Source organism: Sapajus apella, unplaced genomic scaffold, assembly GCF_009761245.1.
Source record: "Sapajus apella isolate SASKATOON/1434 unplaced genomic scaffold, GSC_monkey_1.0 scaffold62, whole genome shotgun sequence".
NCBI classification, from domain to species: domain Eukaryota; kingdom Metazoa; phylum Chordata; class Mammalia; order Primates; family Cebidae; genus Sapajus; species Sapajus apella.
In genome coordinates, this window is record NW_022437002.1 from 12,441,446 (window position 1) to 12,462,193 (window position 20,748).

A 20,748-nucleotide genomic window follows, 5' to 3' on the forward strand; every position below is an offset into this window, starting at 1 on the left:
GTGACACCATAGTCAGACACAGTCTTAAACCAAGATCATGTCTGAGACAGGCAATTTGATCCAGTCTGTAAAATCCTTTAAAGCTGATCCATTTTCAATTTTTCAGTTTGTCCTCAACCTGAGGCCCTGGCCCTTTGGGATCCCAGTTATTGTACGGCAGGTCTTCTACTTTACTCCCCACTCACTGTGTTTCAATTTTTCCTCTTTGAAGTTCAAAAGAATGTTTATCATTTTCCTGCTAGGTAAATGCCATCAGGACAAAAGCAGCTTCCAAGTTGTATTACTTACCTGGATTCTGGCTTTTTTTTTTTTTTTTTTTTTTTCTTTTGAGACAGGGTCTTGGAGTGCAGTGGCACAATCATAGCTCATTGCAACCTCTAACTCCTGGGCTCAAGTGATCCTCCCATGTCAGCCTCCCAAGTAGTTAGGCCTACAAGTGTGAGCCACTGTGATGGACCTCCTACTCTCTTGTCATATCTTAGCTGCCTTGCTATGGGCTCAACTGTACCACCTCCCATTCACAAGACCCTAACCAATATGACTGCATTTAGAAATGGGGTCTTTACAGACTGATTAAGTTAAAATGAAGCATTAGGGTATGCTATAAGCTGATCTGACCAGTATCCTTATAAAAAAGAGGTAATTTGGACACAGAGAGCACCAGGGGCGCACATGCACACACGTGCACGCACACACACTAAATTGATGCAAGAGAGGCAAGCCAAAATTCAGGCTTAGCCTAGGAGAGTTCTTACCTTTGCCTGGGAAATAATTAAAGGGTGAGTTGGTGGTGTTAGTAATCTTTTATTGAACTGTACTGTTCCTTCTGGAGCAGGGATAACTCATAGGCGGTGCACCCATAGTTGGCAACGTGTGGGCCTTTGGCAACTTACGTATAACCACTTCCAATTACATGCAAATTAAGGAGTAGGCTATTCAGAACTCTCTAGGAAAAGGGTAATAGTTTCCAGGTTATTGCCACAGAAACGGACGGTAATTTCCAGCTCACTGCCATGGCACTTGTAAACTGTCTTGGCACTGGTGGGAATATCTTATGCTAATAAACAATGAGGGTGGCTACGAAACTCTTTCCTCACACTGGTTCTTAACTTCATCTTTTAGATACCAGGGAAATAAGTCCTGCAGCTCTCCTACCTCAAACCCATGTGAAGACAAAGAAGGTGACTATCTGCAAGCCAAGCAGATAGACCTTAGGACAAATCAAACCTGCCCACACTTTATCTTGGATTTCTAGTCTCCAGAGCTGTGAGAAATTTCTGTTGTTTAAGCTAATCTGTGATTTCTTTAATGGCAGCCCTAGCAAACTAATACATGTTTTTAAGAACATTAAAAATATATATTCCTGCTAAGTGCAGTGGCTTACCCCTGTAATCCCAGCACTTTGGGAGGCCAAGGTGGGTGGATCACTTGAAGCCAGGAGTTGGAGACCAGCCTAGCCAACATGGTGAAACCCCGTCTCTACTAAAAATACAAAAAGTAGCCAGGAAAGGTGGCAGGTGCCTGTAATCTCAGCTACTCAGGAGGCCGAGGCAGGGAGAATTGCTTGAACCCGGAAGGTGGAGGTTGCGTTGAGCCGAGATCGTGCCACTACACTCCAGCCTGGGCGACAGAGTGAGACTCTGTCTCGAAAATAATTATACACACACACACACACACACACACACACACACACGTATTCTAGAATTTTATTTTTAAATTTTATTGTTGTTTTCTACAGTAGGTTAATACAAATATCCTAGCCCACCATCTTCCCATCCTGCTTTCCTTTTCTTCATAGTTCTCACCATTGCTGTGGTATTACCTGTTTATTTTTCTATTAATTAATTAATTTCACTGTAATTAAGTTCCAAGAAACCAGGAACTGCGTTTTGTTAACTGCTGTATACTTAGGACCTATAAGAATGTGGGGGTAGATCTTACACGCTCAGAATAGATGACTGAATGAAGGAATGAATGACAGAGAAGGCGCTTCACTGGAAAGGCTGAAGGAGGTCTCCCAGGGACCGCTGTGAGGAAATGTGGGGCGATGTGGCTGAGTGCCACTACCCACGGTTCGGGGTCGGGGGTGGGAGGAACCCTCGGGGGCGCGCTCGGGCGGCTTCCAGCTTCCGGGTTCGCGGGCGCGCGCTGCTTCCCGGGAGAGGGCGGGCTCCGTGGCCGCCCCCCGTGGGCGGAGCCGGCGGCAGGGGCTCAGAACCCGCCGGAAGACGCGCGGGTTGTGGCCGCGGCTGCAGCGCGACCGCGTGGGGTGGGCCCCGGGGTCGCCAGGCCGGGAGCGAGAGCGGCCGGCGGTGCGAGCGGCCGGGAGGGCGCGGCCGGAGGGCAGAGGCCAGGCGAGACGCCCGGCTGCGGCCTAAGAGGCCGGGCTGGGTGGGCTTGGCTGCCGCCGCCGGCCCCGCGGTAAAGCGGCCGCCTGGGAGGTGTATCCTCGCCCGGGTCTGCAGGACGCCGGCTCGGGGCACCCCTCCCATTCCGGCTCTCAAAGCCTCGCTCCTGGGGGTGCGGCTGGCAAAGCCCACCCGCCTGGGCGGGTCCCTGATGGGAATTTGGAGCAGAACCTCGTCCAGTTCGGAGGCTGAGGGTCCTCCGGGCTTCCGAAGGAAGCCGAACTCAACGCTGAACGCTTTTTGGAGAATGACTGCGTTGAGTGGAGATGTGGTCTGTCTGTAAAACGCTGGGAGAGAACAATATCTGTTATCACTCAGTCCGTCTCTAAAGAGCGAGCGCTCCCACGCCCCCATCTCCGGTCCTACCTGCGTCCAAGGCCGATGTGGTGAGTAGAAGTGTGTGTGCAGTCTTTAAGTCCGAGGGTGGCGTGTCTGGGAGCACTGTGAGGGTGGGGCGTCTTTGATGTAAAGCTTCTCAGCCATTAACTGTTTCCCAAGTAAGATTCGAAAACTCCTGCGCTTTGGTAACAAGACTTTTTATGTATTCAGGAGTGGGACATTTTTCACAAGCTCCAATTTCTAGAACACACGCAGCTCCTGTCTCTGCATATGGTGTCACACACACACACGCCCATAAGTCACATACCCATCTTTCTCCAACAAACTTCAAAAAGTTGGGCCAGCTCCCTTCCCACATAGCTCGGACTGTTCTTGTGTTGCCATATACTCTGGACCTGGTCACGGTGAAAGCACTTGCTCCGAATCTAGGGGTTGGTTGAGATGATGAATTTGAGTTGTTTCCACATTTGCCTGTTACCATTCTTAAATAGTCCTCATTATACTATATTTACACCATTTGAAGACATACCCTCTTCCCCAATTTTAACATTTCTGAATCCAAGATGCGTCTTCCAAGTGTGGTTCAAAGGAACTTGCCAGCTGCTGGGCATCTGTGTGGGTGGTGACGTGGCTGTCACTGGTCTCTCATGCCAAAATGCAGCTATGTCATTATTCTGTCACTTGAGATATTTTGAGCTTTAAAATCAGATTTGTTTCTAAAAATAACTTTTAAAACTAATGCTATGATTCAGCAATATGATAACAGATTTGTAACGGGTTTACTGTATGCCTAGCATTGTCTCAACCAACATTACAACTCTATAGAATACAATTATTATCTCCATTTTATAGATTAAGAAACTGAAGCTCAGAGAGCTGAAGTGTCTTAGAGATTTTAAGTGCAAGTGTCAGGGTTCTAAGCCAGGCTGTCTGATTTCAAATCCTGGCCTCTTAATCCAAGCAGAAGATGTATGCAGCTTATAAGGCGGGAAGATGAGGCAGGGTCTGTGCATGTTTGTACATCTTTGAATGTTTGTGTATGTATGTGTGGAACTGGAGGTAGAGCCACATCCAAGAACATGTATTATATTTATTCCTGCATGGACAACATATTTTTGTTTTGGGTATTTTGCAGTTTTAAATATATTTCTGCAGTTTCTGGAGCTCTGGAGACAGGTGCTTCTGGATCCGTCTTCTCTTCCCTTTTGCTCCTCCAAGGGGAATGGAGACATGAACTCAAACCTAACTAACTGGCTGCCTCCCAAAGAAAGTGCTTGATTTAAAGGAGAGTTTGTTTCCTAGAGTTGTTACAGTCACATCAGCCTCTAGGAAACCCTAGGTCCTGGTGCTGCAGGGACACACCGAAGTCCGGAGGGCAGGTGATTGGAATCTGAGGAACACCCCACAACTGTGAAGCCTCTCATCAGAGCTTCTGGCAGTTTCCTCACCGGAAGGGGACAAGTCCAGTCAGTCAGGCATTGTCATGCCACAGCAGCTCCTGATCACTCTGCCTACTGAGGCCAGCACCTGGGTGAAGTTGCAACATCCAAAGAAGGCCACAGAGGGGGCGCCCCTGTGGGAGGATGTGACTAAAATGTTTGAAGGAGAAGGTGAGAATAGACTGATGGAGGGGTAAGAAGGGTAAGAAGTGTGAAAAGATGGGTACACACTTCATTGTACTAGAAAGAGGGAGAGAAGGTCTTTGGGGGTTCATTCTTGTGGTTTTTGGGAAGGGGACATCTGCAAGGGGAAATAATGGCTCCAACATGGGCTCCTTGTGACATGTGCTTTCAGCTGCTCTCATCTCCCATCTTCCTTTTTTTTTTTTTTTTTAAGACAGAATCTCATTCTGTCGCCCAGGCTGAAGTGCAGTTACATGATCTTGGCTCACTGCAGCCTCTGCCCCACCAGGTTCAAGTGATTCTCCTTCCTCAGCTTCCTGAGTAGCTGGGATTACAGGTGCCTGCCACTGTGCCCGGCTAATTTTTGTATTTTTAGTAGAGATGGGTTTCACCATCTTGCCTAGGCTAGTCTCGAACTCCTGACCTCGTGATCAACTCACCTTGGCCTCCCAAAGTGCTGGGATTATAGGCGTGAGCCACCGTGCCCGACCTCCCATCTTCAAATACAACATGTGGCAGGAAGGCAGAATACAAGGTGTTCTCTGCCAGCGGTGCCTGAATGTGGGAATGTGATTCACAGACAGGGGTCTAAGATTTCTGCCCTCCTTAAGTCCTCTAAGGGTTTTCCTGCACGAGTTTCAGTCATTTTAGCCCTGAACCAATATTTATCACAAGTATCAGTTTTTTCATTTCATCTACTGAGAGGCAGGAATGACATGCCAGATTACTCCCATGTCATCTTGAACTGTGGGAGAGATGCCCAAAGATCACACCTTATTTAGTGGTCTGGTAAGGAGTAAATAGAAGGATGGAGGAAGTGATGTGTCTCATGTGGCGTTTTAATTCATACCTTTAATGCTTTACATTCAGCCAGTATTTATTGTTCTAGCTGTGTCAGGCAGGGACTTTGGCTGAGCAACTTAACAGATGGAAAAATGAATAATTATCTCTAATTCTGATTACAAGTGGATGGAGATGGGCATACACCTCAATCAAAATAATAGAAAGTAGCCTAAGAAAAGTTATTTTGGAACACAAGAGACAGGAAACTTTGTTCTGGTTGTATGTGCTTAAGAAATTTTCACAGAACGGGTAGCATTGATTTGGACCTTGAAGAATGTCTTACGTTTTTTGTGTAGATTTAGGGAAAGGTTGCAAAAGTGGATGCCTTGAAGAAAATGGGGAGTCTTTAGTCTGACTGAGAGTTAAGAATGTGGTGAGTGGGTATGTCCCATGTATAAAGGATGGTACTTTAGAGGTACCCGTTGTTGAGAATATGTACTTCGGGCAGATTGTAGAGTGCCTTGAAGTCCATGGTGAAGTGTTTGGATTTTTCTTTGTCAGTTGGGAACCTTTGAGGGTTTTTGGACAAAGGAGTGACCTGTTAGAGCTGTGCTTTTGGACCAGTATTGACCATTGGTAGAGTTTTTTGGAGGGGGGAGTGGGATTTAAAGAATTCTCCATTTAAATACTTTGTTGTCTCATACATGGTTTTTGATCATTGGGAAACATTAATCCCCACAGCAACTTTCAGCAGGTCCTCCTCATTAAGGGGGCTTCAGGCTGCTCTTGAGTCGTTCTCAGTGTCCCTATTTTTGAACGTTTTTGGGGAGGAGCCACACTGAGTGGGTCTGCAGGCAGTTTCTCTGTTCAGGTGATTTGGGAAGATGCAAACCTCATGGCTGTTTTCCTTCCCCAGCTCTGCCATCTCAGGATGCTGATGAGACCCAGGAAGAAAGTTTAGAGGATGAACTGAACCCTGGACTCCCGACAGGAGAATCACAGGTGAGTAGCGATTCATCTCATTTTCTTAACATTGCTTCTTGGTTTTTTAGGGTATATAACCGGTCTCTTTTGTAGAGGTGAGAGTGGTGGTGAGGTAGGGTATTAAGACTAACAAATTCAACCTGGGGAGCTCAATGCATGTTGCTCTTTTACAGAAAATTAGGCTTCAGTGGTGGCAATTTCCCTACTCATAGGGGTCTCCCTCCATGTCACTCTTTTTTTTTTCTCACTAACATCTGAATCTCATATTATGCTGCTTTCTATAAAGAAAGTGAAATGAGTGATACAATTCTAGCCATAAAAACCAACTGATACCGCTTGAGATCTAAGAGAAATCTCAATAAAATACTCAAAACCAAAATGTGTAAGAAGGTTCTGACTTTCTTAGTGATGTACACGTATTACTGTGAACTTCAACAGGTGACCCTTAGTGTAATATTGAGAACAGAGGTGACCCTTAGTGTAATATTGAGAACAGAGGTCAAACCAGAGCCAAAGGAAAAGTGAGTAGAGAAGAAACAGGCCACACAGTGCACATATCAGACAGGCTGGGCAGAAAAGCAAGAGCAGCCACTGGGAGCAGCTACCACAGGGTGTCGGAAATGGGATAGTCTGTACTGTGTGCTGGAAACATAGATGAAATGGAGGAAAAACTGTAGAATAAATGAAAGACTTAAAGAGGAGATCTTATTGGAGGATAGAAGATTTTTAAGTGAAATGAACTGGAGTTCTGAAATTAGATGGTACAACATTTGTCTTTACTTGCTCAGTCATCTGGAGCAATTACTTGAGCTTTTTACAGTCTCATTTTCCTCAAGTAAGAAGTTCAGATGCTAATATCTGCCATCTAGGATTGAAATATGTTGCAGCTTTATTTATAGCAATATGGAAGAAGAAACGATAATAGTCTAAAAAGTTATTGCTACATTCTACTTATCTGGAATTTTTCACTTCCTACATTTATCATAAACTGATGGCCTTCTTAGCATTGGGAAAGGATTAATTTTTTTTAAATTAAAGTACAATTTACATACGGGAAAATACACTAAGAAAGTGTATAGTTTGGGCTGGGTGCAGTGGCTCATGTCTGTAATCCCAGCACTTTGGGAGGCTGAGGCAGGAGGATTGCTTGAGCTCAAGAGTTTGCGACCAGTTGGCAAGATAGTTGAGACCCTATCTTTTTGTCATTTTTTAATTAGCAGAGTGTGGTGGCATGTTCCTGTAGTCTTAACTACTTGGGAGGCTTAGGGAGGAGAATTGCTTGAGCCCAGGAGTTTGAGGTTGCAGTGAGCTATGATTGCACCACTGGTCTACGGCCTAAGCCACAGAGTGAGACTCAGTCTCAAAAAAAAAAAAAATGAAATTGTGTATTGTCTGATTTTGATACATATAACATGTAATCAAATCAAGATAGAGAACATTTCTACCATCTCAGAAAGTTCTCCATGCCCCCTTTAAATCAGTATTCCACTCCTCACCCCGTAGAGAGTGTATGAGATGTCTGTTTTTAAAAAGAATATAGGTTCTGTAGTTGTTAGGCGTAGTGTTCCCTAAGTGTTAATTAGGTTAAATTGGTTGATTGTGTTGTTCAAATCTTCTGTATCCTTAATGAGTTTTTGTCTGCTGGTTATATCAATTACTGAGAGAGGAGTGTTAAAGTTTCTAATTATTGTGATTTTGACTATATCTCTCTTTAGTTCTGTCAATTCTGCTTTATTTTGAAGTTCTGTCATCACATGTGTAAGCACTTAGAATTGTTGACCCTCTTATCATTATGAAATGTCCCTCTTTTTCTCTAGTAATACTTCTTTTCCAGAAGTCCTAGTGTGATAGAATATATGCTTCTTAAGTTCTTTTAATTATTGTTTGTACGGTATAGCTTTTTTCATCTTTTTACTTTAAACCTATCTTTGTCATTATGGTTAAATTGTGACCTTCTTAAATGTAGCTGAGTCTTGCCTATTGAGTCCATTTACAGTTAAAGTAATCAGTATGGGCCTGGTGTGGTAGCTCATGCCTGTAATCCCAGCACTCTGGGAGGCTGAGGCGGATGGATCACCTGAGGTCAGGAGTTTGAGACCACCCTGGCCAACATGGTGAAGCCACATCTCTACTAAAAATACAAATAATTCGCCAGGCGTGGTAGTGGATGCCTGTAATCCCAGCTATTCCAGAGGCTGAGGCAGGGGATTTGATTGAACCTGGGAGGCGATGGTTGCTGGGAGGTGGAAGTTGCAGCAAGTGCACCACTGTACTCCCGCCTGGGCAGTAAGTGAAACTCCATCTCAAAGATGGATGGGATGGGATTATATTTTTGTTTTTGTTTGCTATTTGTCCTATCTAGCCTTTGTTTATTTGTTTCTCTTTTCGTGCCTTCTTTTTTTGTTTGTTTTTATTTTTTAAAGACAGAGTCTCACTCTGTCACCTAGGCTGGAGTGCAGTGATGCGATCTCAGCTTACCGTAACCTCTGCCTCCCATGTTCAAGCAATTCTGCCTCAGCCTCCCAAGTATCTGGGATTAAAAGGACCCTCTGCTATGCCTGGCTAATTTTGTGTTTTTAATATAGATGGGGTTTCACCATGTTGGCCAGGCTGGTCTCACACTCCTGACCTCAAGTGACCTGCTCACCTGAGCCTCCGAAAATGCTAGGATTTCAGGCATGAGCCACTGTAGCTGGCCTTTTTCTGCCTTCTTTTGGATTGAATCATTTTTCTAATATTCTATTTTGTGTCTTCGAATGACTTTTAAGCTACAGTTCTTCAATTTTTTTTTTTTTTTTTTTTTGAGACAGAGTTTCGCTCTTGTTGCCCAGGCTGGAGTACAATGGCATGATCTCAGCTCACTGCAACCTCTGCCTCCCAGGTTCAAGCGTTTCTTCTGCCTCAGCCTCCGGAGTAGCTGGGATTACAGGCTCCCACCACCACACCCAGCTAATTTTTGTATTTTTAGTAGAGATGGGGTTTCGCCACGGTGGCCAGGCTGGTCTTGAACTCCTGACCTCAGGTGATCCACCCACCTCAGCCTCCCAAAGTGCTAAGTTTACAGGCATGAGCTATTGAGCTGGCCATTTATTTGATTTTTTTTTAGTGGTTGCTCTAACAACCACTAAAAACAATCATATTATATGTGAAGCCATGTAATATTAATTCAGAGTAACTGTGGAATGTAAAAAATTGTATTTAATGAGGTCGGGCACAGTGGCTCACCCCTGTAATCCTAGCACTTTGGGAGGCCAAGGCGGGCAGATCACAAGGTAAGGATATCGAGACCACCCTGGCTAACACTGTGAAACCCTGTCTCTACTAAAAATACAAAAAAAGTAGCCAGGTGTGGTGGTGTGTACTTGTAGTCCCAGCTACCCAGGAGGCTGAGGCAAGAGAATTGCCTAAACCCAGGAGGCAGAGGTTGAAGTCAGCCAGGATTGCACCACTGCTCTCCAGCCTGGGCAACTCTGTCTCAAAAAAAAATTTTGTATTTAACATTACACATGTTACAAAAGAAACATTCCACAGTTACTTTGAATTAATATTGTACACTTCATATATAATATGAAAGACTTACATTTTCATATACTCCTTCCCATTCTGTTATTGTCAATATACATTTTGTTTTACGTGTAAAAACACAACAGTACATTGTTAATTTTGCTTTTAATAGTAAACTGTCTTATAAAAAATTGGGAAAATGAAAAAAACATGTCTTTCCTATTCGCCCACATATTTATCCATTTAGGCACTTTTGTTTCCTTTCATTCCAGGTTTCTCTATCTGACATCATTTTCCTTCAGTTTAAAGAACTTTGTTTAGCATTTCTTGTAATGTGGGTGTTCCGGTGACAAATTCTCACAACTTTTCTTGATCTAAATATTTCTTTATATTATCTTACTATTTGAGAATCTTTTATTGGATAAAGAATTCTAGGTTGACTGCTTTTTCTTTAAGCACTTTAAAAATGTTCCATTATCGGCAGGGCGCGGTGGCTCATGCCTGTAATCCCAGCACTTTGGGAGCCGAGGTGGGTGGATCGCCTGAGGTCGGGAGCTGGTAACTAGCCTGACCAACATAGTGAAACCTCGTCTCTACTAAAAATACAAAAAAATTAGCTGGACATGGTGGCGGGCACCTGTAATCCCAGCTACTCGGGAGGTTGAGGCAGGAAACCCACTTGAACCTGGGAGTCAGAGTTTGTGGTGAGCCGAGATCATACCATTGCACTCCAGCCCGGGCAACAAGAGCGAGACTCCGCCTCAAAAAAAAAAAAAAAAAGTTCTATTATTGGCAGGGCACCGTGGCTCATGGCTGTAATCCCAGCACTTTGGGAGGCTGAGGCGGGTGGATCACGAGGTCAGAAGTTCAAGACCAGACTGGCCAACATGGTGAAACGCCTATCTACTAAAAAATACAAAAATTAGCTGGGCATTGGTGGCTCGTGCCTGTAATCCCAGCTACTTGGGAAGCTGAGGTAGGAGAATTGTTTGAACCAGGACCCAGGAGGCGGAGGTTGCAGTGAACCGAGATCACTGCGCTGCACTCCAGCCTGGGCTACAGAGCAAGAGAGACTCCATCTCAAAAAAAAAAAAAAAAAAAAGTTCTTTTAGCTGTATTGTCTGGATGAGAAGGCAGCTGGCAGCTGTTATTCTTTTTATGTGATGTATCTGTTTTATATCAACTTTTATCTGATGTGTATATGTGTCTTTTTTGTTCTTTTCTCTTTTTTGAGGTGATCTTGGCTCACTGCAACCTCCACCTCCCAGGTTCAAGCGATCCTCCCATGTCAGCCTTTCAAGTAGCTAGGATTATAGCTGTGCACTACCGCATCCAGCTAATTTTTGTGTGTGTGTTTTTAGTACAGATGGGTTTTCACCATGTTGGCCAGGCTGGTCTCGAACTCCTGACCTCAAGTGATCTGCCACCATGGCAGGTGTTGCTCTGTCACTCAGACTGGAGTGCAGTGGAGAGATCATAGCTCACTGCAGTCTCTACCTCTTAGGCGTAAACGATCCTCCTGTCTCAGCCTCCTGAGCTCCTGAGTAGCTGGGGCTACAGGTATGCGCCACCACACCTGGCTAATTTTTGTATTTTTTTTTTTTTTTTTTTTAGAAATAGGGTCTTTTTATATTGCCTAAGCTGGTCTCAACTCCTGAGCTCAAGCAGTCCTCCTGCCTTGGCTTTCTAAAGTGCTGGGATTACAGGCATGAGCCACACCACCTAGCCCTCAGACTCTAATTACATGTTTATTTGACTACTTGATATTTTCCCACAGATTTTTTTTCTCTTGGTACTCTAATTTGAATATTTATTGATCCATCTTAAGTTTCGCTGATCTTGTCTTCATCACAGTCTAATCTGCTTTAAGCCCATCCAATGAATTTTGTAGATATTGTATTTTTCACTTGTAGAATTTTCATTTACAGTTGATTCTTGAGCAGCACAGGTTTGAACTGTACAGGTCCACTTCTATATAGATTTTTTTCAATAAATATATGGAAACATTCGTGACAGTTTGAAAAACTTGCAGGTGAACCGTGTAGCCTGGGAATATCAAAAAAATTAAGAGAAAGGTATGTTATGAATACATAAAGTATATGTAGATACTAGCCTATTTTATCATTTATTACCATAATAGATATTACATATCTATTATAAAAAGTTAAAAATTGTCAAAGCTTATGTGCACAGACCACTCATGGTGCCATTCAAAGTTGAGAGAAATGTAAACAAATGTAAAGATGCAGTATTAAATCACTACTGCATAAAATAAACTGTAGTACACATATTGTATTACTGTGATAATTTATTTGACTATCTCCTGTGACCATTGTAGTGAGCTCAGGTGTTTCAAATATCTACTTAAATGCAGTGTGATGCTAAGCATCTCTGCATTAGCACTTCATCTCTCCAGTAGATTGCATATCACAGTAAAACATGACCTCTCAGCTGGGCACAGTGTCTCATGCCTGTAATCCCAACACTTTGAGGGGTCAAGGCAGGAGTGTATGTATAAATACACACATACATGTATAGTTTGTTCGTTTGTTTTGGTTTGTTCCATTTCAAGCCCTTTCGTCTCCCTGGTGGTTAAAGGTGTGGGCTTCTCCTAGAGCTGTGGCTGAGCTCTGGCAGTCTTGCAGCTTTAATTTGATTGAGTATACTTCTAATTAGCCCATGCCACCACTGCCAAGGGCTTTTCATCTTTTTATCACTTGAGCTTAGGGAGGGATTAGACTACAGTTCCAGACAGTTTTGTCCATTTTTGCATTAAACTCCAGCAGTGCCACAGAATTCAAGCTCAGCAAGAATGCTAGGTCTCTGTGATAGCAAGTGCTCAAGGTGGTGGAGGAACCTCTATCCCCATCCCACCCTGATCCTCATCACCACCTCTCTTATTTCATCTCTTTCCACTCTCTAATTAACCAGGCTACCTCTAGCCATGCTGTTCACCTTCCTATTTCTCAAGCCAGGGATGCTCCCACCTTAGGTCCTTTGCACCTGCTTTTTGGATGTTCTTCTCTCAGATTTCCACGTGGTTCTCTCCTTTACTGAATTTATGTCTCTGTCTCTATGTCTGTTGTATTTTTTATAGCAACACAAAAACAGACTATCAAATATCACCCTTTTAGAGAGCCTTCCCCAACCACTTTACATAAAAGATTATTCTACCCTCACTGTGGTTCTCCCTATGCCTCTTACTGTCCTTAATTTTTTTCTAAGGCATGAATCACCATCTGTCTTTCTATATATTACATTATTTATAGTAATCTCCAGATTAGAGATTCAGACATACTACTGTTCCAGATAGTTTTGTTGATTAGATTTGGAGATAAGAGAATCTCCAAATAGATCCAGAGGAGGCTCCTGATAAAAGTAAGTTTATAATCTCTTAGAATAGTGTCAGAACTCCTTGGAACTTAACAGAAGTGGTCTCTGGCTAAAAAGGAATGTGTTTTATATTCTAGGAATTGTTGACTTTCAAGGACATATCTATTGACTTCACCCAGGAAGAATGGGGGCAGCTGACTCCTGCTCACCAGAATCTGTACCGAGAGGTGATGCTGGAGAACTACAGCAACTTGGTGTCAGTGGGTAAGACTTGGCTATCCATGCATCCAGAAACCCATCTATTACAGGAGAGTCATTATTTTACATTGTTTATGTATGGATTTCTTGAGGCTTGATTTTGGGTTCTGTATTAAAGATGTCTTATTCCCTTTGAAAACGAAGTGAGGGCATATCCGATTTGCCTTCCTTGGGGAACAACTTTACTACACAGAGCTGGAATAGAAAGACCCACTCCTGGTGGCTCATGCCTGTAATCCCAGCACTGTGGGAGGCCAAGGCAGGTAGATCACAGGGTCAGGAGTTCAAGATCAGCCTGACCAACATGAAACCCCATCTCTCCTAAAAATGAAAAAATTAGCCAGGTGTGGTGGCATGTGCCTGTAGTCCCAGCTACTCAGGAGGCTGAGGCAAGAGGATCACTTAAACCTGGGAGGCAGAGGTTGCAGTGAGCCAAAATCAAGCCATTGCACCCCAGCCTGGGCGACAGAGCAAGCCTCTGTCTCAGGAAAAAAAAAAAAAAAAAAAAAAAAAAGACCCACCCCTTTCCACTTGTAGAGACCCTGAATACCAGAAGATTAGAATAAAATTCTGGGGATGGTTCTTAGACATCAACATAAACATTCACACTCTTTTTTTAAACTATGTAAGCAGGATATCAACTTTCCAAACCTGTTGTGATATCCCAGCTAGAGAAAGGAGAAGAGCCCTGGATGACAGAGAAAGAAGGCCCGGGAGATCCCAGTTCAGGTAAGACCAAGTGTGTTAGTCTGTTTTTGTGTTGCTATAGAGGAATACCTGAGACTCCATAATTTATAAATAAAAGAAGTTTAACAGGCTAATAGTTCTGCAGGCTGTACAGGAAGCATGGCACTGGCAACTGCTCTTGGTGAGGGCCTCAGGAAGCTTCCAATCGTGGCAAAAGATGAAGTGGGAGCCAGTATGTCATATGGTGGGAGCTGGAGCTTGAGAGTGAAGGAGTAGGTGCCAGCCTCTTTAAACAACCCAATCTCACGTGCACTCAGAGGAAGAACTCACTCATTACCATGGGGAGAACACTCATTCATGAGTCATCCACCCCCATGACTCAACACTTCCCTCCAGGCCCCACCTCCAACATTGGGGATCACATCTCAACATGATATTTGGAGGGGGAAAATACTCAAACCATATCACCAAGGCAGATGATACCTTTTAATGGGTAGGTCAGAGTGCTCAAAGCCTCACTGTGGGGAGGGCTCAGACGACTGGACAGAGCCTGCACTAAACTAACACCACCTCTCCCTTCCTTACCCCTTTCCTTCACTGAGCCCTTGCAAAAGTCCCTCTGGAGTTAGAGGGAAGAGCACTCTTGTCCTCATTAAGATTGAGCTTGATTTTCCCTTTCTCCAGTATCCTAAGGGCTGCCGATTTAAAGCAATCAGATGTATGTAGTATTTTCACAAGATCCAGTCTCTTTTCAAGACTCTGATTGCGTTCTACACATTTTTAGTTTTCCTGCACTCCATTTTTACTTTTTGCCAATGTTCATTTTACAATTCCAGCTTTGATTATCATTCTCTTTTTAACTTATATATATTAATATTCTGTAACAGCTACTTCATGAAAACTCCTGTAAGAGAAATTACCAAAGGATTCCTTCACAACAAATCTAGTGGTCTCTAACAACCTCCTCCAACTTTCTTTTTATTGTGAAATATTTTAGACATTCAGAAAGGCATAGAAAACATTTTAACACATTTCTGTGTAGCTTCCACCAAGATTAAGAAATGAAACAGAGTTGAAGCCCCAATGTCCCACTTACACCTTTTGAAATAACCACTCTGTGTTCAAATATTATCATTCCCATGTCTTCATGCTTTTATTACATATATAATGTAAAAGCAGTCTATATATATTAGTGTATACATACTAAACAATATATAGCATTGTTTTGCATGTTATTTTTCTTTAAATAAATGGTATATATACTTCTGTTGCTTTGCTCATTCAACACTAGTGATATTCCTCTATGTTCTTGTTCATTCATTTCCATTGAGTTAATAAACCACAATTTATTTATTCATTTTCCTGTTTATAGACATTTATATTGTTTCCAAATTTTGGGGGTACAAAAATGCTGCAGCAAATTTTTGTGTGCATAACTTCTTGTATACATAATGCAAGTGTTTCACTAAGATAGTAGAAGCAAAATTGTTGGGTTGTAGAATATGTGCACTTTCATTTTGTTAGGTATTACCAGTTTGCTCTTCAAAACAGTTACACCAATTTATTCTCCCATTAATAGGGTTTGAGAGTTTCCAGAACTCAGCATGTTTGTCAACATTTGTTATTGTCAAACTTTAAGATTTTTGTAAATTCACTGGATTATGGTATCTTGTTTCTTTCATTTTCCTGATTACCAGTGAAAGGAAATATATTTCTCATGTTCATTGACCATCCATCCAGGATTCCTCCTCTGTAAATTACCTGTTTATATTCCTTGCCAATTTTTGTATTATCTTTTTTCTTATTTTTCTTGTTCAAATTTTCTATTATCTTTTTTCTGATTTGTAGGAAAAAAAAAAACTGTGTGTGTGTATTCATTCTAGATAATAATCCTTGATAGCTTTATGTTTTACTCTAGGTCAGTGGGCCATCCTTTAAAATTAGTGTCTTTTGATAGATGCGAGTTTCTAAATTTAATATTACTGAATTTATTAGGTTTTTTCTTTATGATTTGTGCTTTTTGTTTAAGAAACACTTTTATGCCTTATCATTCTCCTTTTTTGTAAACTTTTTTAAAAAATTGTTTTTAGAGACTGGGTCTTGCTCTGTTGCTCAAGCTGGTCTCCAACTCTTGGGCTCAAGTGATTCTTCTGCCTCAGCCTCCTTAGTAGGTGGGACTGCAGGTGCATGCTGCTGTGCCCTGCTATCTTCCATTTTATCATATGTATGTATCATATATATTTCTATGTATTCCTATATTTTCAAAGTTTTGCTTTTCACATTTAGGTTTGATTCATCTGGAATTTATTTTATATAAATAAACTTGTATGTATGAGGTGGAAATCTGATTAACTTTTTCCACATGGATAATCAGTCCAGGAATAGTTAATGCTACTCTGTTACCTGTCATGTTTCTTTATATGTTTGGGTCTATTTCTGTTTTGCATATTCTTTTTCCATCATGTTTCTCTCTTTATGTTGTTTTGTTATTTTGTTTTTCTGTCCTTACTCTAATGCTAGTCTGTCTTACTTGCTATATTTCATAATGAGACTTCATACATGGTAGAGGTAGTTCACTCACCTTGTTCTTTAAAATTGTTCTGGTTATTCTTGGCTCTGTTGTTCTATTTGATTTACATAATCAAGGCATCAAATTACACACAAAAATATTCTGCTGGGATTTTGATTGAAATAGAATTGAATTTCTTGATCAATTTTGGGGAGAGTTAACATTGTTATGCTATTGAATCCTGCTATCCAGGAATATGATATAGCGTTCCATTTATTGATATTTCCTAATTTTTTTAGTAACATTTCAGGATTTTCTCTTGTACATATTGCCCAGTTTTTGTTAGATTCATTCTGAAAATCTTATATTTTGTTGCTATTGTAGATGGTAGTTTTTTTCCTTTTCTTTTCCCCTAGCCTTAGTCATGAACAGGTATATTTTTAAAAATTATGTTGCTGGCTGGGCACAGTACTCATGCCTGTAATCCCAGCACTTTGGGATGCCAAGGCAGACAGATCACCTGAGGTCAGGAGTTCGAGACCAGGCTGACCAAAATGGCAAAACCCCATCTTTACTAAAAATACAAAAATTAGCTGGGCAGGGTGGCGTGCACTTGTAATCTCAGCTACTCGGGAGTTTAGCTGGTTGTGGTGGCACATGCCTGTAATCCCAGCTACTTGGGAGGCTGAGGCAGGAGAATCACTTGAACCCAGGAGGCAGAGTTTGCAGTGAGCCAAGATCACACCATTGCACTCCAGCCTGGACAACAAGAGTAAAACTCTATCTCAAAAAAAAAAAAAAATGTGTTGCTGGTGTGAAATAACAAAATTGATTTTGAGTATTGACCTTTTATGCAGCCACTTTGTTTTACTCTATTATTAATTCCAATGATTGTTATGTATATTTTCCTGGGTTTTCTCTTCTTCAACTTTTAATAATGAAAATAATAATTAAAACTACCATGAATGTTCTTTCCCTGCCTCTAGATGTTTCTTGAAGATGAAATCTTGAAGAGTTCCATGGATGATCCAGTCTCTTTAAATAACAAGAACACTCTTGACTTTAGTAAAATGCCTATTGAATTCAGTGCAATAATAACAGCTCCCAACTTCATTCAAAGTTAAATCCTCTCTTCTTCCCCTCTAGCTTGAGACTCCCTCATGCTTGGATACTGAATTAGGGAGGGATGCATAAATGGCTTTTCTTTTCCCCCATCATCTTTTCTTCCTCCTCCCTATTCAAGACCAGAATCAGAGAACTGCAGAGCATAGATATTATTAGATGTTATTATTGCCTGTCTTCATTTAGAATTTGACGTTTTGAATTACTAATGATCCATCTGTGTTGGCTAAAATATCTTAGAAGAAATTATACGTTTCAGGAATACATACAGACCTGTCAGTTGAAATATTAGTAATGGTGCAACAAATTTATCAAGTAAAAATCTTAGTGGTTGAAGGATATTTTCCTAGAACCTAGCAGCAGTAACAGCATAGCAGTCTGGGTTTCTTACAAGTCTCCTTTGTATAAGTAATACTTCCATGGAGATATTAATAACTATAGAAAGAGAAATACACACACACACACACACACACACACACACACAGTTTCAATAAAAGACAGCATAATGTCCTTGTGTATATTCTTAGTTCAAACTGTATTTTTTGAACTAATATCTCCTGCTGCTACCAGAGTGGGGAGGGAAACATCTTTTTATCTTTCTGAGGTTGTTTTCCAAAGGTAGTTGTCAATTAAAAATATTTATATTCTGGCCAGGCGTGGTGGCTCACACCTGTAATCCCAGCACTTTGGGAGGCCGAGGTGGGTGGATCATGAGGTCAGGAGATTGACACCATCCTGGCCAACATGATGAAACCCCATCTCTACTAAAAATACAGAAAATTAGATGGCTGTGGTGGCATGCACCTATAATCCCAGCTACTCAGGAGGCTGAGGCAGGAGAATCACTTGAACCCAGGAGATGGAGGTTGCAGTGGGCTGAGATTGTACCACTGCACTCTAGCCTGGGCAACAGAGCGAGACTCCATCTTAAAAAAAAGAAGGAAGAAAAAAAAAAGCTGGGCACTGTGGCTCATGCCTGTAATCCCAACCAACACTTTGGGAGGCCGAGGCAGGCAGATCACTTAGGTCAGGAGTTCGAGACCAATCTTGCCAACATGGTGAAACCCTGTCTCTACTAAAAATCCAAAAATTAGCTGAATGTAGTGGCACATGCCTGTAATCCCAGCTACTCGGAAGGCTGAGGCAAGAGAATTGCTTGAACTTGGGAGGTAGAGGATGCAGTGAGCTGAGATCGTGCCACTACACTCCAGCCTGGGCAATAGAGCGAGACTCCACCTCAAAAAAAAAAAAATACTTAGATTCTTAAGACATAGCTCTGAAATTTTATTACTTAGCATTATTAGAAAGAGCTAGACCAAAAGACTCAAAATTTCCTTTCCCATTACCTCTCCAAGCAGCATAACTATATTTAAATATAGTAAAAAGCTCATGCACTTACTGTATTGTTGTCTAAATCTCTGTTCCATAACCACTACAGTAATTGGTTTTTCAAAGCTTAAAGAATATTATTATTTGCATTTTTTTCATTTCTTTCAGACTTGAAGAGTAACACAGAAACCACTGAGTCAACTGCAAAGAGTACCATTTCACAGGAACAGTTATATCATGGCATTATGATGGAAAGGTTCATGAGGGATGATATAATTTATTCCACATTGAGAAAAGTCTCCACATATGATGATGTCTTAGAAAGGCACCAGGAAACTTGTGTGAGAGATGTGAGACAAGCCATCTTGACCCATAAGAAGAGAGTCCAAGAAACTAACAAATTTGGGGAAGATATCATAGTGAGTTCAAATGTTATTATTGAACAGAGGCACCATAAGTGTGATACACCTACAAAGCAGAACAAGTACAAATTAGATTTGATTAATCATCCAACAGGTTACATAAGAACAAAAACCTATGAATGTAATATATGTGAAAAAATCTTCAAACAACCAATTCACCTTACTGAACATATGAGAATTCATACTGGCGAGAAACCTTTCAGATGTAAGGAATGCGGAAGGGCCTTTAGTCAAAGTGCATCCCTCAGTACACACCAGAGAATCCATACTGGTGAGAAACCCTTTGAATGTGAGGAATGTGGGAAAGCCTTCAGACATCGCTCATCACTTAATCAGCATCATAGAACTCACACTGGCGAGAAACCCTATGTATGTGATAAATGTCAGAAAGCTTTCAGCCAGAACATTAGCTTGATTCAGCATTTGAGGACTCATTCTGGAGAGAAACCCTTTACTTGCAATGAATGTGGGAAAACCTTTAGACAGATTAGGCACCTTAGTGAACATATAAGGATTCATACTGGGGAGAAGCCCTATGCATGCACTGCGTGTTGTAAAACCTTTAGTCATAGAGCGTATCTAACACATCACCAGAGAATCCATACTGGGGAGAGACCGTACAAATGTAAAGAATGTGGGAAAGCCTTCAGGCAGAGAATACACCTTAGCAACCACAAAACTGTTCATACAGGAGTGAAAGCATATGAATGCAACCGCTGTGGAAAAGCCTATAGGCATGATTCATCCTTTAAAAAGCACCAGAGACATCACACTGGAGAAAAGCCTTATGAATGTAATGAATGTGGAAAAGCCTTCAGCTATAACTCATCACTTAGTCGACACCATGAAATACACAGGAGGAACGCCTTCCGAAATACTGTGTAAAAACAGGTATTTGACATGAGAACAAAAGCCAAGTTTAAGTTGGTGATTTAGGATGCTTTAAAATTTCAGGACTGAAATATGAGGAGTTGGCAAAATTATGCCAACTTTTAATTTTGCCCATTGTGTAAATAAACATTACATTGATAGCTACCGACTACTGACTACTAATACCTCCATAGAAAGTACTTAAGATTAAAACCTGGTCCTTCAAGTTAAATTACTTCAGCATTATGAAAAATTGACAACATCGTTTTTTTTCTGGTTTCATGGTGGATTAATAAATTATTCTTCATGGGTATTCAGTGATTTGCAAACGAGCATTTGGGAACTATAAGTTAAAATATCACCACCCCTATTTTTAAAATTAAAATTTTATTTTTTCGGCCAGGCATAATGGCTCGTGCCTGTAATCCCAGCACTTTGGGAAGTCAAAGAAGGAGGATCACTTGCCAGAAGTCAAGACCAGCTTAGGCAACATAGCAAGACCCCATCTCTACAAAAAAGTTTTTAAAAAATTAATGAGGCCTGGTAGCATGCGCCTGTAGTCCTAGCTGCCCAGGAGC

At 41.6% G+C, this 20,748-nt stretch overlaps 1 protein-coding gene across 3 annotated transcripts; it reads left to right on the top strand.

Moving 5' to 3' along the window:
• Positions 1-2,657: 2,657 nt before the first annotated feature.
• ZFP69 (ZFP69 zinc finger protein) lies at positions 2,658-20,483 on the top strand. 3 transcript variants are annotated; one of them, XM_032247090.1, is made up of 6 exons: positions 2,658-2,794; positions 3,883-4,357; positions 6,069-6,154; positions 13,111-13,237; positions 13,862-13,960; positions 19,047-20,483. In XM_032247090.1, exons 2-6 carry the CDS (start codon positions 4,231-4,233, stop codon positions 20,183-20,185), a joined length of 1,578 nt encoding a protein of 525 aa, XP_032102981.1. In that variant the 5' UTR covers positions 2,658-2,794; positions 3,883-4,230; the 3' UTR covers positions 20,186-20,483. The 3 variants fall into 3 exon arrangements, with proteins under 3 accessions (XP_032102981.1, XP_032102982.1, XP_032102983.1); XM_032247091.1 differs by having other exon boundaries at positions 13,865-13,960; XM_032247092.1 differs by lacking the exon at positions 3,883-4,357 and having other exon boundaries at positions 2,672-2,794.
• Positions 20,484-20,748: the final 265 nt, after the last annotated feature.